The sequence below is a fragment of the Carassius carassius genome, chromosome 27, assembly GCF_963082965.1.
Source record: "Carassius carassius chromosome 27, fCarCar2.1, whole genome shotgun sequence".
Lineage (NCBI taxonomy): Eukaryota > Metazoa > Chordata > Actinopteri > Cypriniformes > Cyprinidae > Carassius > Carassius carassius.
The window spans coordinates 14,231,595-14,257,548 of NC_081781.1; the positions used below are offsets into that span (position 1 = coordinate 14,231,595).

Below are 25,954 nucleotides of genomic sequence, written 5' to 3' on the forward strand. Positions count from 1 at the left end.
TACAGTGACAAACAAGCTTACAGTCACAGTCTTTGTGAGTGCTGGCCAGTTTGAAATGATCAATGCATGTCTGTTCTTGCTGCCCCTGGTAAGCTGGCCAATGAACAAAGTGTCATTCTGTGAGCAGTAACAGAGACAGTAGTATGAACCAGCACACTACCTCACCATCATCACCCACTTTCTCGTCTCTCAGACACATTCTAGGATTGTTTTCAGTCACATGTGTAAACACATCTCGGGCATAGGCCACTAAGCTCTCACATGCAAACAAAAATCCCACAAGGAACAAACAAAAATATATTGTGAGAGTTTTATGGTGTTATGAATATGCATACCATGATTTTTCACACTTTTCAATAATGGAGATGTTTGTGAATTTATCATTCATCACAGATATATTAGACCTCTACAACAACACACACGGCTATAAGCATTCTTGAGTTCTCTGTGCACCTGTGCAATGTGACACCTGACTCTAGGTAATGGCGTAGCTCCACAGTAACAGCAGGCAAGTGGAACAGCCACACATTCATAGACGCATACATTCTAGCCTCTTACCCAGATAAATCGACAACCAGGTAAGCCTTTATTCTTGCGTACACCTTCGACTATATATGCGATAAAGTGTTTTTTTTTTTCGTAATGCATGTGGCATGATAGCGTTAAACACAATAAGCCTCTGTTCATGAAACTGCCATTATTGCTCGCCAGCCTCACATCCTCAAAGGCTCATTGTGTCTGTCTTATTGTATGCATTGTAATGAAAATAAATATATGCACATTCAATGATAACAGTGTGTTAGAACCAAGGCCCATAGCTTTTTGTTATTTTGGTGTAATATATAATATATGCATATAAATGTGAGCTTTTTGTATATAACTTTTTAAATACAATTTTATTTTAATAGTTAGTGGCCAAGTTCATGAAATGCACCATAATTGTGTGTGTAGGTATACATGTATCACATGATTACTCAAATTCTTGCCATTTATTATTAATTATATATATTTTTTTCCTTTTATCTTTATATTTGGTATTTAAAACTTTGGGGTCAGTAAGATCTTGATTTTTTTTTTTTAAGAAAAATACTTTTTTCAGCAAGGAGGCATTTGTATTGATCAAACTGACAGTAAAAAACATTTGTAATGTTGAAAGATTTCAAACAAATGCTGTTCTTTTGAACTTTCTGTTTATCAAAGAATCTTCAAAAATGGTATCACATGTAAGTAACAACTGTTTTCAACATCATTAATAATAATAAATGTCACAGCAAATCATCATATTAGAATGATTTCTGAAGGTTTGTGTTACAGTAAAGACTGGAGTAATTCAGCTTTGCTAACACAATAAATTACATTCATATTAAAATAGACAACAGTTTTAAATTGTAAAAATGTTTCCCAATATTACTGTGTTTTTGATTAAATAAATGCCACCTTGATGAGCATAATAGACTTCTTTCAAAAACATTAATAAGCATAGATGTTTAAACAGTATGGTGTGTGTGTATATATATATATATATATATATATATATAACTAATAATTTAGACCAAAAGGAAATTCTACCTCCTACCTTTATGCATTACAGAATCATCGTTTTTCAAAAAAGCCTAGACTAGCACCTTGCAGATTCACACAACCAACCTTCTAGAGGTTTTTTTTTTTTTTCAATCCTAGATAAATGACTTGGAAAAAGAGAGAAGGGCTGACTAAAGAGCTTGCTCATGTCTGTGACTGCAGACTGAGTACGGAGTCAAAGTAGTTGCATAAAATGTCTATGGCGGATCAGGAGGCTACTGAAGTGGTGTAGTGTTAATGTAGTGTTTCAAATCATTATTTGCCATATATAATATACTTAATATATATGTTATATTATAAGGGTGACTGGAACTCGTTGTCACATGGGGAAGTTGTCACATTGGCCACGGTGTATTTCTCAACAAGGTTTTTACAATTACTAAAGCTTGTTTGTTGTGTTGGATTCAAACTCTTAAATCTGAAAAGTTGAACTATGTTTTAGACATTTTTATACTGTATTAAGAAATGATATGTTCGGGTAAGTTTTTTAAATGTTATAATATATAAATATATAAAAATTGTACTATATACTAAAATATTTTACATTAATAAAATTTCTGAATGTGACAACTTTACCCACAAAGCACGGCTATATAGAAATTGACTTTAAATCAACTTACAATTAAGTAAAAAGTGTGACAACTAGCCCGGTTCCTACTTGTATTACTGCAAGTTACACAGGGTTCAGTTTATGAGAGTAATGTTTGGATCAGAATTGCCAGGTTCACAATGCTGAAGTCAAGCTTTGAAAGGCAACCCTGATACCACTGAGGTCTTATGGGCTATTGTTGAAATATCTGTGTCATCTGATCTCCATAGCCATCATTCATCCACAACCAGCACAATTAGATTTATTAGCCTTCATACTTCATTAAAGTCTTTTAAGATATAGCATGCTATTATAACTATATTTAATAGAGCTCTATAAGCTGTGATTCAATGGTTTTGTTATATTTTTCCCTAAAGCACCAAGGAGCAGCAACAGAGCTTTGTAAATCAAGGTGCAGAAGGTTGAATCCATGTTCCCTAAGGTTTTCCTTCAGTGGTGTGCAGCTCTTTCCAGCTGCGCGGCTGAACTAGGTAAAAGTGTGCTTTTGTGCCCAGTAAGCACAGGCAGATAGACAAGCTTTGCTATACACTGTGCAGTCAGCCATCCCATTTTGCTTCAGTGATTTCTAGCTGTTCCTTCAAGCTGTTCCATTGTAGTGAAGCTAGCTTGCTATCATAATAATATTACGGCCCTTCATGCAAAACAAGAACATTTCACCCCTGATACTTAATGCATTACATGTGATTTGCTTAATGTACAGGCATTACTGGCAGCTTCAAGTCCTGTTTTGTATTTAGGCTATAATCACAGATATGTAGCCTGTCTTTATTTAAAAATGCCTGCTCTGATCATTATTTTATATTATCTGATGAAGCTCTGCTGAGCCTTTCATTCTGTGTAGATGAAATTTTACATCAGAACCACCCTAAATGTTGCTGTTGTCATAGCAATAACCACACATGTTGTGTTCTATTAGCTGTACATAAGAATCAACACAGAAGGCAACATTATGGTAAAAAATGACCATGAACAATGTTGTAAAATTGTGATTCCTGTGTAAATGCATTTATGTTGCCTCTAGGCAACATTGCAAACAATGTATATTCTGCTTCAAATTCTCTATGTCTCTTTTGTGGAAAGATTGCTTAATTAATGAGGGTTGTCTTATGTTATCCTTTATTTTGCAGTACTGACCAGATGATTGTATTAGCCCCTTTGTAGGGTACTAAAAAAAATAAAAACTAAATAAATAAAATGGATATTGAATATTTAAATGGCAGGCATTACAGATAGATATGACATATAACACCGCTAAAGAAGAGAAGTCAGGTACACAGGGTTTATAGATCATGGCAGCAGTACATTATTAAATTATAACCATTAATCCTCTTAATATAAGGTTGTGATATGCGTGCAACATGAGGAATTTCAAATTTGAGCAAATTCCCTCTGAGAAAAGACAAAGAGATGGTTCTGTTATTCACAAACAAGCGATTGCAAAAAAATAAACCCAGGAATAAAAGCAGACTAGACTGTATTCAAGCACAAACAGACTATGATCATAATAAAAAGCATTTGAAAAAAGGGCCCAGAAGCACCAAGGAAAAGCAATCATCTCCTTCCATTTTCTTTTCAGACTTGCACACACAAACCAGACACATCAGTGAGGAAAATACCTCTGTGTTCACACTTATCCCCCCTCTACCCTTGCTGCAGACAAAGCCCGTCGTAACCATGGCGACGGACAGTAAGGAGGCTAAGTTTGATGCGTGTGTAGAGGTAACAGTATCTGAAGGCCCAGGTAAACAAAAACAGAGTGCAAATGGCCTGCGCTTAAAGTGACAGTAACTAAATGCCTCAAAACATCAGTGCTGTCTCTTTAAGAACTGTGTTGTGTTGCCACAAAAACAAAAGAATTGTGTGCTGTGTCTGCATGCGTGTGCCTGTGTGTCTTTAAAGGAAAGTTCACTCAAAAATGACAATACTATCATCCACATTTCTTTAATAACCTGTATTACTTTTTTTTTCTTCTGTGGAACACAAAAGGAGAAATTTTACAGACTTGAAGCCTTTGAAGTTGTTTTCCATGCCATTACAGTGAAAGAGGATGGGAAGACTTCAAGCTTCAAAAAGGATGCAAAACCACCACAAAAGTGGTTCATTTGATTTGTGTGAGATACTTCAAAACTTGAGCTAGATTTGGACTAGAGCTTTCAAAACATTGCTAATTCACTTACAATGCAGTAAGAGTTGAATGCCAAAATTTTCCATCTTAAACTTTGATCTGTTGGCTTCAGAAGTCACATAAACCACTATTATGGTGCTTTTGTTCACTTTTTGTCCCCGGTCCTTATTCACTGCAATTGCATGCAGCAGAGTGACCATCACATTCTCCAAAATTTCTCCTTTTTGTTCCTGGGAACAATGAGAGTGGTACAGATTTGAAACGACGTGAGCGTGAGTAAATGATTTTCATTTCTGTGTGAATTATTCCTTTAAATATGACTTAATCATGTATCATTGTTGTTGTCCAGGGTTTACACACCTTTTCGAGTGAACCTTGTGCCCTCAAACTTTATAACCTCATCTAACTTATTAACATAAATATATCTCACGTGTGACTTAATTCATGCTTCCTCAGTACAGTTGAAGTGTGGCATGCTTTAGTTTGAGCTTCTTTCTTTATGTTGTTACAGATGTAGACCCATGTGTTAGGCAATCAAGCACACTGCAGACAAAAGGAACAGTGCCAGTTGTGTTGTTATGATAAATATATCAATTAATCAAGTACTAATACTGAAATTTCGAGTGTGAGGGAAACAGTCTGGTTCAGTTGGGACAAAAAAATCAAGTTACTTGCTTTGCTGTGCGAAATGAGGAACATTGTCTGACAAGAGTGCGAGGAGCAAGGTTGAGTATTGTTATGTTGTCAAGTGGGACGGGTGTGTGTTTTAACTTTTGTAAAGAAGTGAGGAGAACAGACAGGTCTGAGTGAAATTATTTAGCACTACTGACACTCATAGGAGCAGGTAGGCTGTGGTTGAGTGTATAGTGGTTGTAGTATGAAGGAGTACAAGGGAGACACATTGAGGGCTGTTTCTCTGGCTGAGTGGTGTCCACTCACATCATATGCCTCAGTGATTGAGGATGCCTGCAGCACTGCATTGTGGGGCAGAGAAATGGAGTAATAGCAGCTGGGAACAGACTGTGACTTGGACATGGCTTTGAGAGGGAAATGACGAGACAAAATATGAGAAATCATAAAATCATAGTCATATACGCTCGTAAACGGTACACACTGGAACAGTAATAACTTCAGGAACTCACATCAGAACAACAACAGAAGCAGTCACTGACGCCAGGTACCAAATATGTCTTACTTTCCTTATTATTGTGCCATTGTGTTTTGAGCAGCAACACTTACTTACGGTGTAACTCCACACTACTTTCCACTTTTAGCCTGTAACAGATCCACACTGATCTCTTGCTGTTAGTATTTATCTACTCTGAGGTGTAGAGTGGCCCTGTCACCCCAGCCAGTTCACTCGGAGCTCCTACAACAGAAAGTCAGTCACACACAGTCTTAAACCTTCATACACACAAACATCTATAAAAACAGAAAATACAGAGATGTTTTGCTTTTGGCTGGTGGTGTGCTTATGGTGTACTCATAATACCTTCAGAGGGACCAAAAAAGAACTTGCAGGCTTTGGTTGAAAATATTCACACATATGCATATTATAATGTTACAGAAGATTTCTATTTCATATAAATGCTGATCTTTGTAAACTTTCCTATTCATAAAAAAAATAAAAATAAAAACCTTATGTACCACAACGTTTTCACCATTTAATAAAATAACTATTCCTTAAGAACCAAATTAGAACATTAGAATGATTTCTGAATAATAATGTGAAAATTCATCTTTGTCATCAGAATAAATTGTATTTTATATAAACAGAAGATTTTTTAGAGTTATTTAAAATTGCAATAATGTATCACAATATTGCTGTTTTTAATGAATCTTTGAAAAACAAAGTCCTGGTGAGACTTCTTTCAAAAACATTAAAAATCTTATAGGCAACAAACTATTGATTAGTAGTGTATATAGCTAATATTTTATTTGACATGTTCTACATGTAATTTTATTTGTAAACGTGTTTTTGAGCTACTCTTATCTCCGTAGTTTTTATGATTCCCAATAACCTTGTAGTCTCAGGAAGTGGAGCCTCTCCACAGCACTCTTTACAAACCAAAGGTCCCTTGGCTTATCATTGGTTTAATGCCGTTACATGGGAACCGTCATGATTCAGTCATGCCAGAGACACTTTGCAACTGCAGATTTCCACTTTAATTGGTAGGTTGAGAATTCTATAAATGTTTTCTTTACGATTGTTTTGGGTTGTTATTTTTTACAGATTAGGAATTTGTTGTTTAAAATAAGTGTTTGATTGTTGGTCATGAAGCTCAGATTATATCCACAGTGTGCATGTTATCAGAATTAACTGATGGGAAAGAAAGAAGCTTGTTTAGCATTAAGTAAAACCTACAAATTATTTGTGTACCACCTTCCACAATACATATCCATCCAAGCACTTTTTAAAAACCTCCAGTGCAGCTGGGATTTTAGAGTAGATTTAGAGGAACCCCTGTTCATCCCCCTGTGATACTAAAATCTTCACAATATACAAGATGCTCAGTTGTTTTTTTGTGTAGACTGAAGTATTATTTGAGTCGTCTATCATCCATGATTGCTCATGTGGATTACAGGGCTCACATTGACATTAAAATGTGTGAGAGGAGTAAAGTTTATGTATAGTATGTAGCTTGAACAACCAGATACATATAAATTTGTTCAAGTCACATCTCGTACACATTTGAGTGCTGGATTGCTATCTTCTTTTCATAATTGTAAATACATCATAAGTAGACCCAAAGTGTTTTCAGTAAAGCATGTAAGCTCCTCTCTTTTCTTAAAACAGTGTAACAACTCTATATTACTGACAATAGCTTTATATAAAATTGCTTCTTTAGCAGATGGCTTCTAATTGTTGGCTTCTTTTTTCTGTGATGCCTTTTTATGATCAGTTGGCTTTATAGGACCTCGACATTACCAATGTTTAAACAGGACATCTGGTGACCATATTTATAAAAGCATATCTCAGGACAAGGTCTTGCCCCCAGTGTAACCTGATTCCATAGCTTCTGATTTATTCTGGTCCTCAATTTCACAGTCATCAATTAAAAATGCTCACATTTTTGTTCATACTAAATTAAACTCTATGGTTATTGCTACTTATTGACTATTTATCACTTTTCTTTGCCCCTACTGACCCCATTTGTACCAGAGCGGGGACGGCAGAGCAAATTCCAGCCATTCCGGCGTCTATTTGGGAAGAAGAAAAGGAGGGAAGCAGAACGTGGGTTTGAGGGATCTGAACTTAAACCTAGCCTTTCCACTGATGATGTTTGCAATGGGGTGGTCTCAGTTGAGGAGGAAAATGACGAGTGTTTAAGGTAAAACTGTATAACCATTTTAGCTGGGTCTGCCTTTTGTAATATATACAAAATATATTTCATTTATTTTAGATTACAACCCGAATTCCGGAAAAGTTGGGACGTTTTTTAAATTTTAATAAAATGAAAACTAAAAGACTTTCAAATCACATGAGCCAATATTTTATTCACAATAGAACACAGATAACATAGCAAATGTTTAAACTGAGAAAGTTTACAATTTTATGCACAAAATGAGCTCATTTCAATTTTGATTTCTGCTACAGGTCTCAAAATAGTTGGGACGGGGCATGTTTACCATGGTGTAGCATCTCCTTTTCTTTTCAAAACAGTTTGAAGACGTCTGGGCATTGAGGCTATGAGTTGCTGGAGTTTTGCTGTTGGAATTTGGTCCCATTCTTGCCTTATATAGATTTCCAGCTGCTGAAGAGTTCGTGGTCGTCTTTGACGTATTTTTCGTTTAATGATGCGCCAAATGTTCTCTATAGGTGAAAGATCTGGACTGCAGGCAGGCCAGGTTAGCACCCGGACTCTTCTACGACGAAGCCATGCTGTTGTTATAGCTGCAGTATGTGGTTTTGCATTGTCCTGCTGAAATAAACAAGACCTTCCCTGAAATAGACGTTGTTTGGAGGGAAGCATATGTTGCTCTAAAACCTTTATATACCTTTCAGCATTCACAGAGCCTTCCAAAACATGCAAGCTGCCCATACCGTATGCACTTAGGCACCCCCATACCATCAGAGATGCTGGCTTTTGAACTGAACGCTGATAACATGCTGGAAGGTCTCCCTCCTCTTTAGCCCGGAGGACACGGCGTCCGTGATTTCCAACAAGAATGTCAAATTTGGACTCGTCTGACCATAAAACACTATTCCACTTTGAAATAGTCAATTTTAAATGAGCCTTGGCCCACAGGACACGACGGCGCTTCTGGACCATGTTCACATATGGCTTCCTTTTTGCATGATAGAGCTTTAGTTGGCATCTGCTGATGGCACGGCGGATTGTGTTTACCGACAGTGGTTTCTGAAAGTATTCCTGGGCCCATTTAGTAATGTCATTGACACAATCATGCCGATGAGTGATGCAGTGTCGTCTGAGAGCCCGAAGACCACGGGCATCCAATAAAGGTCTCCGGCCTTGTCCCTTACGCACAGAGATTTCTCCAGTTTCTCTGAATCTTTTGATGATGTTATGCACTGTAGATGATGAGATTTGCAAAGCCTTTGCAATTTGACGTTGAGGAACATTGTTTTTAAAGTTTTCCACAATTTTTTTACGCAGTCTTTCATAGATTGGAGAGCCTCTGCCCATCTTTACTTCTGAGAGACTCTGCTTCTCTAAGACAAAGCTTTTATAGCTAATCATGTTACAGACCTGATATCAATTAACTTAATTAATCACTAGATGTTCTCCCAGCTGAATCTTTTCAAAACTGCTTGCTTTTTTAGCCATTTGTTGCCCCCGTGCCAACTTTTTTGAGACCTGTAGCAGGCATTAAATTTTAAATGAGCTAATTAAGTGGATAAAAGTGTAAAATCTCTCAGTTTAAACATTTGCTACGTTATCTATGTTCTATTGTGAATAAAATATTGGCTCATGTGATTTGAAATTCCTTTAGTTTTCATTTTATTAAAATTTAAAAAACGTCCCAACTTTTCCGGAATTCGGGTTGTAGTTGATTTGTTGAATTGAGTACTGAAAACATTTCTATTAATGTTTAATTAAATGGTATTTTAATTTCTACGTTCACAGGGAGTTAAACACCCTAGGGTCCAGAGCTTTTTCACATGAGAGTGTATTTATCCCAGAGGACTCAGAGAAGACATATCCAGGACAGACAATGTCCCAGGAGAACGTTTCAGACAAAGTTAGGAACATTCAGGTGAGACTTTTCATACAAAATGTATAATTCAAATTGTTTATATGCACACAACTAAGTCTTGCACCAAACTTCACCAACACAATTTTCATATAAGCATTGCACCAAATGTATACAATTTATTTTATACTGTTTTATGTTGGAATCTTTGGGACTTAATGTTGGCTAATTCCTTACTTTTCTCTAATTTGACTAAAAAGGCAGCAAAAACAAACTAACAAACAAACAAAAAAAGTAGATTTTATTTTTTTAATCTCTATGCTTTTGTTGACAGAGGCAAATTGGACATAATATCAAATTTGGTCAGAGACCTCCTTCACTTAGAAAGAGTGAGGGAGATGAAGGTAGCTCAGATGAAGAAGAGGTACCACAAAGTCCACTGAAGGTTCTTGCTCAGGTGGAGAATGAGCCACCAGAGACCGAAGCCGAGGAAAAAGTGAGTTAATCTCCAAATTATTATCCACTACTTACATAAATGCTGTGTTAGTCAAAGTTTATATACTAGCTTTGACCATTTAAATGGACTGTTAAAAATAACTGCTCTTTTTGTAGAGAGTAATGTTATAAAACAGATTACCTCACTTGCAAAACTGTACATTTATGCACTTGGCAGGCACTTTTATTGAAAGTAACTTTTAGTGCATTCAAGATATACATTTTATCAGGAACCTTGTTGCTAATGGCGTACACTAGTTAAGCAGTAGGAAAGTGTCAGACTGTGAATACATTGATTCCCCATACATATAATATGCTTCCTGCTCTGCAGTCACAAACTTGTTTGTTATTTTGCATTTAAATTAGGCTGTCAGCCATGACCCGGTCCAGCACAAAACTCCAGTCAAATCCCCACGCACCAAACGCCCACCTCCCCCTGGCACAATTGAGTCCATCAATCTCGATGCTGTCCCTCAGTCTGTCCCACGCTTGGACAACACTGCTGCCAAACATAAACTGTCTGTCAAACCGAAAAACCAGAGGGTGTCACGCAAACACCGAAGGTTCACACAGGTAAAAATAAATGTGTTCATCAAAATGTAAATAGTGTCTATTGGTTTTAACTGTGTTTGTCCATGCAAAGTCAGTGGGCACAAACTCAAAGGCAATAACTTCTGTAAATGTAACATATTTCAGGAGTTTCATGAAGAGGATCTCTCTGAAATGCAAGAGGAATCTGAAACACAAAAAGACGAAGAAGTCTTTGATTTGTCAAGAGAGGACTATACCATTATCCATAGAAACAAAGAGGATTATGAACCCACTGAGAAATCGATGAAGCGACGATTTCACAAGGAGGAGCTTGAACACCTTGAGCTTCAGAGAAGGGAACAAGAGGAACAGAGCAAGATGGAGGAACAAGGGAGGAGAATCGAGGAGCAGAGGCTAGAAGAAGAAAAGCGACGTGGTCAGGAAGAGGAAAGGCTGCAAAAGGAGGAAGAGGAGAGGAAGCAACGAGAGGAAGAGGCAAGGAAAGAAAGGGAAGAGGAAGAAAGAAGGAGAAAAGAGGAAGAGCGAAAAAGGCAAGATGAGGAAAGAATGAGGAGAGAGGAAGAGGAAAGAAGAAGAGCAAAGGAGGAAAGAAGGCGGCATGAACTTGAGGTGGAGCGTCTTCATCTGGAAGAGGAAAGAAAAAGGGAGCAGGATGAGAGAAGGAGAAAAGAGGAGGAAGAACAACGTAGGATTCAAGAGTTAGAGGAGAAACAGCAGAGAGAGGAAGAGCAACGTCTCCGTGAGGAGGAAAGGAGCCGACAAGAGGAGGCTGAGAGGAAAAGACTAGAGGAGGAGGAGGAGGAAAGAAAGAGGAAACAGAAAGAGGAGAAAGCTGGGACTACTGACCCAGAATGGAAAAGAAAAGCAGAGGAAGTAAGATGGAAAGAGATGGAGGAGAGACAGAGACCCTTTACTTTCAAGGTCTCTTCAGGCGAGAAGCAGATACTATTCCAGAAGGTCAACCTCACTCCTGTTACTCCATCAACTGGCCAACAGGGTGAAACAACAGCTGAAACCAGGGAGGGAGCCAAAGCTTCTTCACCAGGATGCACAGATTCACCAACTTTGTCTTCATCTCTTTATGTCCCACATACTGCAATTCTTGTGACAGGAGCCCAACTTTGTGGAACCGCAGTCGATCTCGATCAGATCAAGGACACAGCCTGCAAGTCCCTTCTTGGCCTTTCAGAAGGCAAAAAGGCCATGGGCACTCCTCCAACCAAGAGCAAGACTTCTCCAGATCGTAAATCTGGAAAAACCAAATCCTTATACGAGTCTTCCTTATCTGCAGACCATTCCAATGCTGCTGTCCTGGCAGAATGGGCAAGTATCCGATCCAAAATTTTTAAAGGTGCTGAGGACGGAAAATATCCAGAATACCCAGATCAGAGTCGCAGGCCAATAAGTGAGGATCTAAATACAGTGCCATTCTCTCACACCAACCTCAGGAAAACCATGTCAGCCAGTGCTAAGTTTTCAATAACTCCAGCTAGAAAGAAATTTGCTGATTCCAACAGGAACTCAGAGAGTTTTGGTCAGGAAGACAAAGAATGTGTGAAAATAGAATCACCATCTATGGAAACTCCCTCTGTTCAAAAATCAGAGTTGCCCTATTTAAATATCAAGATCCAGAACAGGGGAAGCAAAGTTGTCCGCATTGCAGATAGTGCTGAAGAATGCATGTTTGCCAAAGACCTCCCCTCCTTCCTTGTTCCCAGTCCGCCACATGGATCTCCCAAGTCACAGAGGTCCGAGACTGGATCCATAATTCAGGCAGAATCAGAAGACTTGGATGCAAAGGACGAAGGGGATCAGAAGTATCAGAGTGGTGATGAGCCGCCCTCACCTTTTGGAATCAAGTTGAGAAGAACCAATTACTCTCTTCGCTTTCACAATGAGCAATCTGCAGAGAAGAGGAAAAAAAGGTACAGTGCAGGAGACAGTTTTGAAGGTGTCCCAGTGCCTCTCACCTCCATTGACCAAGATTCGGACACTTCTACACTCTCTGAAAAGTCTAGCCCTGTTTCTCCGCAACAAGAGATTACCGGATTTCGAACCGCTGCAGCACCCAGTAAAGAATCTCAAATTAAGTTTAGCAGAAATACTCTCTCTTTGGCACGCACTGAAGGTGACAACTTTGTCCCCAAGCCTCCACTTTACCAAAAACCAGCTACCTCCCCCAAACCATCTGAAGGTGCCACACCTCCACCCTCTCCTCTCCCGAAACCTGGCAGTAGGACTTTGGGGGACATGATTTTACATAGGACAGGGCAAGCAGAACTGGTGGAAACTGAGCAGAACAGTGATCATAAGGAAGAAGTTGCAGCATCTCTACCATCCCAGAAAAACAGACAAGGAGAGGAGGAGCTAAAAGAAAAGAAGTCATTTTTTCCATCCATTAGCATCCCATGGAGAGAAAAAACAGATCGCAGGACAGAACTCATTAAAAAAGGTTTGAAATACTCAAGCACTGTAGAGCTATAATTGTATCTTCACAATTATTATAATGCTTGCGAAGCATCAATTTATTTATATTACTTAAACTTATACTGTGTTTTAGGTTCAGAAAGGTAGTAAGGACATTACACACATGGAAAATAGTCCATGTGACATCAGTGGTTCAACCTTAATTTTATGAAGCGATAAGAATACTACTTCTTGTGTGCAGTGAAACAAAAATAACTTTATTCAACAATTCTTCTCTTCAGTGTCTGTTGACGTGCATTCTTGAGAGTACCATGACCCATGCATGTGGTGCTTCTGATGCAGGAACCATGCGTCGTGGGAACCTCTTGAATGGCAGCAGAGACTGACCAAGAAGATATATATAATATTTGAATAAAGTAGTTATTTTTGTTTTATAATTTGTTTGAATTGTTTTTTTTTTATTTGTGTTCTGAAGATGAGTGAAGGTCTTTTCAATTTTGGGTGAACTATCGATTTAATGCTATTCTTGTAGACAGTACAACAGAGTAGTAGAAGACTCTAAAATGCCTTCTATTCTTGCTAGTCAATTTGACACCTTCTGGATTTCTTCTCCTTCACAGAAAAGCCCTCTCTGCAGGCCAGGCACTCTCTGGACAGCTCACGGACACAGGAGAAAGAGACAGGACCACTTTGGATCACTCTGGCACTGCAAAAACAGAAAGGCTTCAGAGAACAACAGCAAAACCGAGATGATAGGAGGAGCCAGAGAGAAGCTAAGCTGGCTGAGAAACAGGCTAAGGGCAGAGATAGTGTATGTATACATTATCAATATAATCACACAGTCTATTATCATTAACTAGCTACACTGTTGGTACTATATGTACATTTTATTAACAGTGAGTTTTAACCAACTGCAATCCAATATAATGCAAAAGCAATAACAACTTTCCCTTTTACATCAATTTTACCAGCTATGATAAGTAACATTCTATTGATCACTTGTTTTCTACTTCTGTGGTGGTGTGCTGGGTAACCTCGTCCTTTAGGAGATCTTGTTGATCCAGAATCTTGCTCCTTGCTACAATATGGTGTTGTTTGTTTCCGAAAGGCTGGAATGGTCAGTCCCACAGAGGATAAGGGCAGTGGAAGTTCCAGCGCTCCAAAACCTCAAACAACAGATGAGAATAAGAGACCAGACACACTCCTGGCCCGTTTTGAACGACGTGACAACTTGAAGAAAGCCAGTACCTTGCCCAGTTCAGTCACAGGTAAAAATAAATAAATAAATAAATTTATATATATATATGATTAAAGGATTAGTTCATTTCCAGAAAAACTATTTCCTGATTATTTACTCGACCTCAATTCAGGTTTTCAACCCATAGGCTGCCATTTAAGTCCGCTATATGGAGAAAAATCCTGGAATGTTTTCCTCAGAAAATTTAATTTCTTTTTGACTAAAGAAAGAATGACATGAACATCTTGGATGACATGGTAGTGAATCAATCATCAGGAGTTATTTATTCTGGAAGTGAACTAATTCTTTAAATTTCTAATCCTTAAAATTCTTTAGTAACTGTATACTAGGGTTGTTTTTGGTAACTTTGTGTCTTATGCTCAGTTGTTATTTAAGCTTTGTTATTTCTTTCATATACATTCCCCTAGCTGAAATGCAACTGACATCAGAGTGGGATTTAGACATGGTTCCCATTATGATGTGGTGCTTTTAAAAATAAGACATCTAACCACTACAAAAGCATAAAAGAGCCGTCTCTTAGTCTTTATAGTGATTTTCTTTCTTTCTTTTGACAGTAGAAATTACAGACTCTACACCATCTCCGCCAACAACAAAAGATGTGACAAAGCGCTTCCCTCCTGGTGACACTTCCCAGGTTTCTACTGAGCCTGCGTGGCTTGCCCTAGCAAAGCGTAAGGCCAAAGCCTGGAGTGACTGCCCTCAGATCATCAAGTGATCCATTGCTGCTGACCAGTGAAAAAGCAAATAAGTCATCTCCTTCATCCACATCTTTAGCCATCACAGCACCCCAGCTCACCTCTTGCTCCGAACAAAAAGTCTATAATTTACTTTCTAGCATTTCAGAATACTTGGTATTTTAGTGACAAAATATTGTACCAATATTCAGATTCACTAAGGATAAACAATTATATCAACCCATCGGTCTGGTTTTCAAAATACTGGATTATTGCAACAACATGCATCAAAAGAATATTTACTAATTTGTGTCACAGCCAATCAAACAAGCCCTATAATCTTCAGAGAAGTTGCAGCCCTTCATATCTTTGAAGTCGCCAGTGGTTAACAGTGTATATACACTATGCATGCCAAACTGTTGATTCTAGATATTACTAAAACAATATGAGTAGTTCACATTACGTACAAATTTCAAAATTTCAAGTAAAACAAGAAGGTGTGTTATTGCTTTGGTGATAAATCTGGGAAGCAATTCAAGGGCTAATAATAACACAGCTGATGAAACCTTCACAAATTCCACTCCTGGCTCCCACAAGCATGTAAATCAGAGAAACGGCTGTGTAATTTAATCCCCCCCCCCCCATGTATTCCAGTTGACACTCATAGACCTTGCTGATGGACAGACGTTGTCACTTTTTTATTTCTTAACTTATTATATTTGATATCTTGGCAAAGTAAAAAGATCTTCACTGTGTCCGTGACAACTGTGAGTACTTTTATTTTAACTATTGTTAAAACTCATCATGATAATGACACGTCAGCACTGTTTACTCATGTAATTAACTAACAATGAATTTTTCCTTCAAGTTTCCATGACATCATAGTATATATGCACTTGAACCGTGCTGTCAATTGATTAAAAATCTACTTCTTGCAGTGTCTATACCCGCCTGTTTCTGTAGAACTGGTTGCCTGGGATCCGCCTGCTTGCTGTAACATAAACAATGCTATCCTGGCGTAGAGTGTGCTAGCATCTCTTTTACCACTAATGAGCAAAACCTGCATCACGGCTAAGTGATGGGAGATCAGTGTTTCAAATGCAACGTCCCAGTGTGGAGGGGAGTAGGAACAAGAAGTCTAGCTAATGGAAATATCCTTTAGAAAAAAGAAAGCATTACTAGTGAGAGAACGAATGGACTATTAAATGGACATCACCTCTATGTCCTTGAATAAGGCAGCTAACCCCAGATCGCTCAATAGAGGATTGTCCTTGTAGGTGAAGTTGCTCTGGATAAAAAGGGTCTGCTAAATAATGGTTATTAAACGGAAGCCTTGATCTCTCAGCAGAGCCACTGACTCCACTATCTAATGTAATGTTGTACGTATGTAATGTATGTAGGTATGTATAGAAGTGAAATGAAGCGGACTGTAGTCCTTTGGAGATCTCCTGAACTGCAGTCGGGTCAATTTGTTTTTACATTGGTCGTGTGCAATAGTGTAGCGTAAACAGTGTTGTATGTTATATAAAACAAAAAGTTTGTTGATAATTGCACTTTTTTTGTTCCACTTTATAAAAATCCATTACAGAAAAAGTGACGCATATGTTATGAAATATGTGGAAAGAATTAAAGGAAGCTGTTTGAACCCGTTGTACTGAAACTCCTGTTTTTGCACAAAACAAACATGAACGCTAAAATCATTTTGTATTTTGCAAGATATATGTACATAATCAGGGGTGCAAATAATTTTTTCAGCCTGGTTCTCATAAGAGAACCTGGAGATTTGGTTTGGTCCTCACACTGCATATAGCGTAACCCATTAAAAAATAACTATTAAAAAAATTAATTAATAATAAGTACAATATTATTGCACTTTTTTTTATTTAATAATAGTAAATAAACTAAATAATAGTGTGTGATAATATTATTAAAAATAAAAGGCAGTCCTAGTATTAAATACAAATACATTTATTTTACAGTAAATTTAAAAATAAAATGCTAATAGTTACTATTAATTTCTTTGTTTGCCTCTTTAAGGAGAATCGCTTTATGTAATCCCCACTTTTAAGTCGCTTTGGATAAAAGAGTTTGAAAATAAATACATTAAAAGCATTTTCATCATCATATTCAAACTTAAAATCAGCAGGCTTTTATTTGGGCAGGTAGCCGGCAAGAAAGTATACGCGCTTCTGGATTTAGCGCTGCTGCCATAGACAGTAAAAGAAATGGACACAGCAACCCCATTGGAACCAGGTGGGAAGGAAGTCGACCGGAAGTTGAAGTCGGCCGCGTGCCGCCATCTTGTAGCAGAACTTCACTTGCGTTAGCGTCCCATTGACTCCCATTCATTTTGGCGTCACTTTGACAGCGAATAACTTTACATCTGAGGCATTTAAAGACTCCATTTGTCCATTATTTATTTCTAAAGATACACGACAATGTATAAAGGGCTCCATTACCTTCTATGTTACATTATGGCCCAGTAGAAACAGTTTTTGTACAAATAGGCTAACGATTGCGTCATAACCACTCGACTCTGTCGCACAGTAGAGAAATTACCGTACAGACAGGAGGAGAAGCTCGCAGGCAATCAGGGAGACGTCAAGAGAGAAACCCATAGATACAAGCCCTGCCGTTACATTTTAAAATACTATGCAAAATAATTAATCAGAATACTTACTCCTGCTCACTCATGGCAAAGAACTCCCCGCTCAAGCTCGCCGTCTCTGCAAGGTAAACGATGGCAGTTTGCACGCACAGCTACTAGAAGATTTACATCTGTCAGACAGGTTGCTGACGTCATCAAGCTTAGTTTGAGTCTGCGCATCAGGAACGGAAGTGCTAGAAATTGCTAAAAATGGGCTTCACTTGTCTCAATTGAGTTCCAATGGGGTCGCTGTGTCCATTTCTTTTACTGTCTATGATTGGAACTCAATTGAGACAAGTGAAGCCCATTTTTAGCGATTTTTAGCACTTCCGTTTCTGACGGAAACTGCCATCGTTTACCTTGCAGAGACGACGAGCTTGAGCGGGGAGTTCTTTGCCATGAGTGAGCAGGAGTAAGTATTCTGATTAATTATTTTGTATAGTATTTTAAAATGTAACGGCAGGGCTTGTATCTATGGGCTTCTCTCTTGACGTCTCCCCGATTGCCTGCGAGCTTCTCCTCCTGTCTGTACGGTAATTTCTCTACTGTGCGACAGAGAGTCGAGTGGTTATGACGCAATCGTTAGCCGATTTTTACAAAAACTGTTTCTACGGGGCCATAATGTAACATAGAAGGTAATGGAGCCCTTTATACATTGTCGTGTATCTTTAGAAATAAATAATGGACAAATGGAGTCTTTAAACGCCTCAGATGTAAAGTTATTCGCTGTCAAAGTGACGCCAAAATGAATGGGAGTCAATGGGATGCTAACGCAAGTGAAGTTCTGCTACAAGATGGCGGCACACAGCCGACTTCAACTTCCGGTCGACTTCCTTCCCGCCTGGGCTGCTGCTGATTAAAAGAGCGTCATTGGATGAAAGTCAGTTTTGCATTGTGCTTTGAAAACGGCATGACATAGCCTAGACTTATGCTTTCATGTTGAAAATAAAATTTATATAGTACAGTCTGTGATCTAAAATGGTAATTGTGTATAAACAGCTGTCAACCATGTCGGTACGCAGTCAGCGAGCTGTCAGAACATATTTATATAATGCATTTTTTATTTTGGTCGCGCATGCGGACCACTTATGTGCACCCCTGCATATAATACATACTGAATATATCCATAAATTTTTAAATAGGCGCTTTTGGGAGTCACCCATAAAAATATATTTATCTAGTTGCATATTGTGATTAATCACTGTTTGGTCAGTTCTAGACAGTAAACATAATCATTGCGACATCCCACCACTAACTTGTGCCCCCATACAACAGGAGAGGAAAAAAGCTCGCCCGGCAAAGACAAGCTGGCCTTCAGTGTGCCGGTTTCTCCATCTAAAATCCACACCTTTCCATCAGTGGAGCACACAGCCACTAGTGTCCTCAAACCCCATGGATCACCATCAAACACAAAGGGAGTTGAGAACACCTTGCCTGTGGTCTGAAACTGCCACAGTAATGATCCGTTATCACCATTTATGCAGTATACATGACCATCATGTGACCCACATGTGACTGTGTAATTGGATAATGTTGATATGCTTCTCTTGGGTGTTGTAGAAACCTGAAGATTAGTCCAAAATGTCAATGAGGAAATGCATGGCGATGAGAAGATTGGTCCATTAGTGGAGAATTCCCATAACTGGAAAATAATGAAACAAAAATCAAATATCTCATAATCAATGGAGGCATTCTCATAATCATATGTAATTAAAGAAGAGTAAAGGAATATTGCCATAAGCCTCTTTTTAATTCACTAAGAAAAGGTTTGAAAAATGAGTGCAATATACATAGAATAAATGTTTTTCATCATGATTATATAATGTATATTTATCTTCTCTTAGAGCAACTTATCCTTTTTCCTCTCACCTTATCTCCAGTATGGCTTATTCCAATAATTTGTCCATTTACTGAACCAATGAAGACAGAGGAATCAGAGCAGCAGGGAGATGAGAAAAATGGGACAATGCTGGAATATGTCCACAAGAGTTCTCCACTGTCCTAGACAGACAATTAATGGAAGAGAAACATGAGAAATGTTAGCCTTTAAACATGACTTCTGATCCTACAGTATAAATTCAATTCTTAAGAATTTTCATATCAGAGAAGTTGGTTTATAAGCTTTGAAAACTTAAACACTCAATACTAATATTGTATGTATATATATATATATATATATATATATATATATATATATAAAATATAATATATCTTTTTCACTCTTATGAAGCTAGAACATTTACTTACTGGATCAAGACAGTGCAGATTCCCTCCCAGAGTGCTACAGTATAACTGTCTAGGAAACGAGTGGATGCAAGGGGATGAAAATACTGCACCTCCACCACAATAGTGCTGCCAGATACAAGTTTTAGCCTGGGAGAATTAGAGACAAAAAAATTACTTAAATTATGAAAACTGGAAATATAAAAAGAATTATATAAATGTGAATTAACACTATAACAGTATATTTCATAATACTAAAACAACACTGATTAGCACTACAGAAATATCATGAAACAAAATGAATTAGTATTTCTCTTGTATATTACCAGTGGGTCTAATGCATAAACAAAGCCATCGTGGGACCCTGTGAACATCAGCCCAGTTTTAGGGTCTAAGGTTGGGGAACATTTCACCACATCCCCAGTCTCAAACGTCCACACAGTGTCCCCACAGGAAACATCCAGGAAATATATCTGTCTGTCATAGCAGCCTGAGAAAAAGGGTCAAACTCGGGTTAAAAATGTAGATGACAAATAAATTGATGTATAAATTTAACCCTGAAATCCTTTAGGTTCTGCTTTTAGTCAAAACCCCCCATATTCGAGCTAAAGCAGTAACAACCTTATTACAACCACATTAGTCCCCTTAATTAAATTAAGCATTCCTTTTTAATTCAAGTACGAACCAACTGCTACAAGGCTTCCACATTTGGAAATTGCAGCTGAAGACTCCAGTCGATCCCCGAGGATACGCTCCCAGATGACCTCTCCATTGGACAGGTCAAGAGCCTGCAGTCTGTGCGAGTGAGAGCCAATGAACACGGTGGTCCTGTCAGGACCCACCAGCAGCACTGGAGAGGCGTCCACACACCTGCCTGTGTCTGAGCTCCAGAGGACCCGCAGGCCCAGCAGCAGGACATCGGAACGGTCTTCCCCTGAACCTTCACCTGGGCTCTTACTGACAGGTAACATTTCAGTAACTTCTTGAGGAACATCGCGTTCTGTGAGCCTTTTAGTAGCAGGATTTTCCTGAGATATATTATGAAGTTCATGTGAGGGATTAGATATTAAACTGTGTTCAGAAGTACTTGTCATCATAAGCTTGCTCCTGTTTGTTCCTAGTGCATCTGACAAGTTTTTCTCTTGCATCTTCCCAAAACAACCCCAATCAATAACCTCACCAGCTCGTCTAACAACTACAAATCCCATAGTCCTTCTCACTGAGGGAACTACAAAACCCATTGTGCTTTCTGTAGCATTGCCTGTGCTCATTTCCTTCTGTTGTCTTTTGGGTGAAACTAAAGTGCCTGAATCATCCAGCATTCTCTTCTTTGATATCTGGATTGCATTGTTATGCGTTTCTGTCAAGACGTGACTAACCACATCTGAGAAAGAGCCATCTAATATGACCTCTAGCAGGCCCACAGAGGTTGTTCCCATGGCAACAGTGATCTCATCACAGAGACGCAGGGCCTGAAGGGAGTCTCCTCCACTTAACATGAAGTGTGCATCTTCCTCAACCGTCACATCACTTTGCAGGCCAAGACATTCCTAGTATACACAGACAAACACACAGTGGCAGTTTCACTCAGCAGGCAATGGGAAAGATATTATTTAAGAAATACCTCCATGTGTCAAACAATAAGAATGGTAACACTTAAGTATAGGGACCAATTCTCACTATTTATTAATACTTACAGGAAAAAGTCGTAGCTAATAGTTAATTAGTAGCAAGAATGGGACCTTAAAATAAAGTGTGAACATTAGGAATTGTACATTTTGTGCAACAAGAGTAAATAGTATTTATACCTTCCATAGGGTCTGTAACTTCATTCTCACAGATTCAATGTCTTTCCATACAGTTTGTGTATTTATATCTTGTTTTTGAGTGTCACACATCCTCATCAATTCGTCAATGGCTATTTTACCTAAAAATACATGCAACAGGAATATACAAATGACTGAAATCTATGACCACAATAAAAACACAATCACAGAAATGCCAAAGCTTAGTGAAAATAAAAGGGAAAATGTCTAATGATAATAATATTTTAGTAGTCTACTTTTATTAAACCTTTTATGTTGTATTGCTTAAAAAGGACGGTTTTAATAATATTATACTTGTGAACAAAATGTATATAAAAACATGCATATATAAATTTGTATTTTGTATTTAACAATGTATAATTAAAAAGAGGATGAATGCATATATGGTGAGCAGCATAAAAGCTTAATTTACATTTTTATATAAATTAAATACATTTTGATTGGTTGACATGAATTAAACTATTAGTGGTACTTAAAAGGACAATAACTATAACAAACGCAAAAAAAGATATGGTTTTTAAAATCACTCTAAATTTATCAGAATAGTAGAGTTCACACCAAAACTATAACAGCAAACTGTAATATAATTATCGTTACAGTTATCTTTATAGTTTTCGTTGTTAGTATGGACAGGCCTTCAGAGGATGGCGCTCACTTACCATGAGGGGTGAGTGGAAGAGCAGGGATGAAAAATATCATGTCTGGGATGCTGTGACTGGCCAAAAGCTGTGATAAACTCTGGCGAATCTCTCCTTCAGTAACTCTGAGCGAGGGGGAGCTGGAGTTTCTTGAGATGTAGACAGTGGTGAGGTCTTCAGAGGACTGTGTAGATTGCTGGAAAGGTTTTTGATGAGGAAATTCAGAGGATGAAAGGGTTCCTGGTTGACCCGATGTGAGCACTATAAACGCCAGCAGCCTGTCACCCTCACTCAGGCTCAATGCACACGCCTCCACCTGAGGCAAATCCTCAATGATCTGAGCACAGAAAGAAATCATTACATAAGATCATATTTGCACCTTTTAATACTCTTACATTTTATTATAAACACATGCCAAAGTTGTTACATTACACATTTATCACCTACCTGCTGCAAGGCATCTAGGTGTACCCTCTGACCAAAGCGTTTGATGAGCCGATCCTTCCTGCCCAGGAAATACAACTGGGAATCACGCACCTGCACCCAGTCACCTGTAGCACGCATTGTTCCCTCGACTACAGTTTCTTCATCATCAAGAAGACACACCCTCTCTTGACCACCTAAATGAAATCAGAAAAATTCACTGTGCAAACACAAAAACTAGCAAAACAACAACCGAATGTCAAAGTACACTAACATTCAAGTTTTGGGTCAGTAGGATTTTCAATAACAATAAAGATGTTTATAATGCTACAAACAAAATACATTTAAATTAAATCATGCTCTTTTGAACTTTCTTCTCATCATAGAATCCAGAAACAAATTTATCCCAAAAATATTAAGCAGTATGGCTGTTTTCAACATTGCAAATCAGCAAATTAGAATTATTTCTGAAGGTTCATGTGACTAAAAATTCAGCTTTACCATCACAGGAAAAATATATATTTCAAAATATATTAAAATTGAAAACAGCTATTAAAAGCTTTAAAATATATTTCATGAATTGACTTTCTTTATCTGTATTTTTTTTTTTACTCTTTCAGTCACTTGTATCATACCAATGAACAGCTGTCCTTCTCCTTCAGTGACGAGACGTCCTGTCTCATCTCTCACCTCCATTACAGTATCCAACATCGGCTCTCCAAGGGGCACAAATTGATCAGTTCTTTAAAATAATACATACGATACATAAACATTTCATTACAAGAAATGGCTAAATATTAATAATAATTTTACTTTTTATGTCAATTCAAAATAAAGCAGTGGACTTTGAGAAAATGATATGACTGTTTTTGTGGCTGATGTGTCTTTACTAGAGTGTTATTTTAGTATTATTTAATTATTATTAATTATTAGTATGCTTGTCATTTTATTAGTTTCTGCTTGTCACTCACATGTCCTCCAAGCACAGGTGTTTGTCTGGGACTTTGTAACAACTTGCCCAGCAAGAAACTTCTGTGGTGCCGTAAAGATTACAGATGTGTGTGCCATTGCCTTCCTGTCTCCAGCTCTTGAGAATACTTAGAGATGGACATGGCTCTCCTCCAAAAGCCAATAACCGCAGGGGTGAATTAGCACTAAGCAGCTCCTCCTGAAGGATACGCCTTCCAAAGCGCCTCACAAGAGTGGGAGTGGCCTGGGAAAGAATTCAAAGTCAATTATAATATTTTAGTATAGAACAGTATTTTGTGTTGTGTATGTCATCTCACACTTTACTGTCACCTATTGGTATGGAGGAAGCATTGCATAAGAGGTTTCAGCCATAAATGCTAATGTCAGAAAAATGCTATTCATGGTCAGCCATGATTGACCACACTGCACACGGTCCAATGATGTCACATGGGCTATTTTAATAATATCCTTACAACGTTTCATGACCATGAATATGGTAGTTCCCTTGCTGTCTAATGCATGGTCAGAAAGCTCTCGGATTTAATCAAACATATCTTAATCTGTGCTCCGAAGATTACGGTAACAAAGGTCTTATGAGTTTAAAACATCATAAGGGTGAGTAATTAATAACAGATCTTTCATTTTTGGGTGAAGTACCCTTTAAGGACTGGAGTGTGAAATGAAATTCTGAGTGATGCAAAACATGTTACAGTAAAATATTGAAAACAAATTGTTGGTGCATGTAGATAAATTAACAAATGCCAAAAAACACACTCATTATCTCTGTAATCTGCATAATGCAGAAGTTTCAGCTCACTACACCCACTACCAATGTTGATTACAGCACCATCATATCCACCTCAGCGTGTACGCATTCGTGACAAAGATAAATAGACAGATGAAGTGATTTGATAATTAAAATCTCTAATTTGGAAAGGCTGTCACAAAAAGTAGTCTGTCCCACGACTGATGGTTCAGTGAGGAATAATAGTACTTGCCTGTAAAACTGTTGTTTTGTTTCGTTTAAACAGCACATTTGCAAGTCTGCGTGGCATCTTTTTAACAGCTGAGGGGACAATTAGGAGACACGCTCCCGAGGACAGGGCCAAAAACACCTCCACCACAGAGGGGTCAAAGGTTAATGGAGAAGACAGTAATACAACATCTTCTGCAGTCATCTTAAAGATAGATCTGTTGATCAAATATAAAAAAAATATATATTTATTCAGTTTTATTAATTCTATCCTCCAATTTCAACAATATTTTTGCTTTTACTGTCAGGAAAATAAGTGAATGCATTAAGACCACATTGTCATACATTCAAGTAAAGATAAACTACATAATAAATACACATTTAAACAAAAAGTTTAATGTGTTCTTACCTTAAATGTGTAATATTAGGCACAATACACCTGTGTGGGACCTTCACTATTTTTGGAAGCCCTGTTGTTCCGGATGTGTGCAAAACATAAGCCAAAGGCTCCCTCTGTTGGATGTCTTTGGTCATAGCAGAGCTCCGATCGGACATTTGAATGTTCGAGTCCTGTCCACGTTGTATTTTTATCAAAGTGAGCCCATGTGAAGACAATGGTATACATATTTCCAGGGATAGCAGGTTGGAAAATACACTCTGGAAATGCTGTTGGTTATGAAACAACAATATTAGCAATGATATATAATGACTAGTTAATATAATATAATATACCTACATTAAGCAGTTCGTTCTGTATTAAACAGTAGCTCAGCCTGCACTTGTTTATCATTCTCAGGTTGCACAAAGGTGGTGATGCAGGATCAAGAGGTACATATGCAGTAGAAAACTGCTGAATACTGTTCAGAGAAGAAAACATTTTAATTATATGCACTAAACTACAAAACGTGTTTAGTGTAATAATTGGATAACTCGGTAGTCGTGCAACACACACTGACTGCATAAGTAATCGTACCCAACAATCCAGACGGGAAGGAGGACATCTGCATGACAGAATAGCCCTATAGCACCATCATGTTTCTGGACAGAGGTACGCAAATGTCCAGTTAATTCATTTGCGAGGGAAATAACTTCATCATATGTCAAACAGACTCGCGCTGCAATGCTGCTGTCGAACGCGACAGCTGTTTTATTACCATGAGCACGCGCTGCCTCGTGCACCAATTCATGAAGCAATTTTGCTGTCATATCTGAGCGAAAATTATACTAAATCGTAATCTGAGAAACTGCAACGTAATTTTTCCATCTATTCCCATCCGTGTAGTAGCCCCTGTTTTGCAAAACTAGCCATAACCAATTCATGAACGAATTTGTGTCGAATGCTTTTTGAACCGGTTCACAAATGTTTGAATCGTTCA

General features: G+C 38.0%; 2 protein-coding genes across 4 annotated transcripts; one reads left to right on the top strand and one right to left on the bottom strand.

Moving 5' to 3' along the window:
* The first annotated feature begins 2,562 nt into the window (after positions 1 to 2,562).
* On the top strand, positions 2,563 to 16,524 carry cracd (capping protein inhibiting regulator of actin dynamics). 2 transcript variants are annotated; one of them, XM_059512867.1, is made up of 9 exons: positions 2,563 to 2,661; positions 7,480 to 7,648; positions 9,407 to 9,536; positions 9,808 to 9,969; positions 10,335 to 10,541; positions 10,665 to 12,972; positions 13,568 to 13,758; positions 14,056 to 14,215; positions 14,760 to 16,524. In XM_059512867.1, the coding sequence occupies exons 1-9, from the start codon at positions 2,601 to 2,603 to the stop codon at positions 14,918 to 14,920; spliced, it is 3,549 nt and encodes a 1,182-aa protein (XP_059368850.1). In that variant the 5' UTR covers positions 2,563 to 2,600; the 3' UTR covers positions 14,921 to 16,524. The 2 variants fall into 2 exon arrangements, with proteins under 2 accessions (XP_059368850.1, XP_059368851.1); XM_059512868.1 differs by lacking the exon at positions 2,563 to 2,661 and having other exon boundaries at positions 6,202 to 7,648; positions 9,463 to 9,536.
* aasdh (aminoadipate-semialdehyde dehydrogenase) lies at positions 13,507 to 25,896 on the bottom strand. 2 transcript variants are annotated; one of them, XM_059512873.1, is made up of 14 exons: positions 25,552 to 25,896; positions 25,315 to 25,435; positions 24,988 to 25,244; positions 24,604 to 24,796; positions 23,608 to 23,849; positions 23,272 to 23,378; positions 22,661 to 22,833; positions 22,235 to 22,550; positions 21,558 to 21,676; positions 20,435 to 21,299; positions 20,076 to 20,239; positions 19,774 to 19,899; positions 19,396 to 19,527; positions 18,634 to 19,168 (listed from the first exon to the last, which is right to left on the bottom strand). In XM_059512873.1, exons 1-14 carry the CDS (start codon positions 25,782 to 25,784, stop codon positions 18,725 to 18,727), a joined length of 3,492 nt encoding a protein of 1,163 aa, XP_059368856.1. In that variant the 5' UTR covers positions 25,785 to 25,896; the 3' UTR covers positions 18,634 to 18,724. The 2 variants fall into 2 exon arrangements, with proteins under 2 accessions (XP_059368855.1, XP_059368856.1); XM_059512872.1 differs by lacking the exons at positions 24,604 to 24,796; positions 24,988 to 25,244; positions 25,315 to 25,435; positions 25,552 to 25,896 and adding an exon at positions 13,507 to 13,653 and having other exon boundaries at positions 19,036 to 19,168; positions 23,608 to 23,725.
* Between the last annotated feature and the right edge of the window lie 58 nt (positions 25,897 to 25,954).

What these genes read in the sequence shown, in the direction of transcription:
- cracd (XM_059512867.1), top strand. Translation starts at nt 2,601, where the DNA reads ATGTTCCCTAAGGTTTTCCTTCAGTGGTGTGCAGCTCTTTCCAGCTGC. An exon ending in GAAAATGACGAGTGTTTAAG is followed by an intron (nt 7,649 to 9,406) that starts GTAAAACTGTAT and finishes CTACGTTCACAG; the next exon opens with GGAGTTAAACACCCTAGGGT. An exon ending in AGACCGAAGCCGAGGAAAAA is followed by an intron (nt 9,970 to 10,334) that starts GTGAGTTAATCT and finishes CATTTAAATTAG; the next exon opens with GCTGTCAGCCATGACCCGGT.
- aasdh (XM_059512873.1), bottom strand. Translation starts at nt 25,784, where the DNA reads ATGACAGCAAAATTGCTTCATGAATTGGTGCACGAGGCAGCGCGTGCT. An exon ending in TCTTCCACTCACCCCTCATG is followed by an intron (nt 21,677 to 22,234) that starts GTAAGTGAGCGC and finishes ATGTATTTTTAG; the next exon opens with GTAAAATAGCCATTGACGAA. An exon ending in TAAGCCATACTGGAGATAAG is followed by an intron (nt 19,169 to 19,395) that starts GTGAGAGGAAAA and finishes ATTATTTTCCAG; the next exon opens with TTATGGGAATTCTCCACTAA.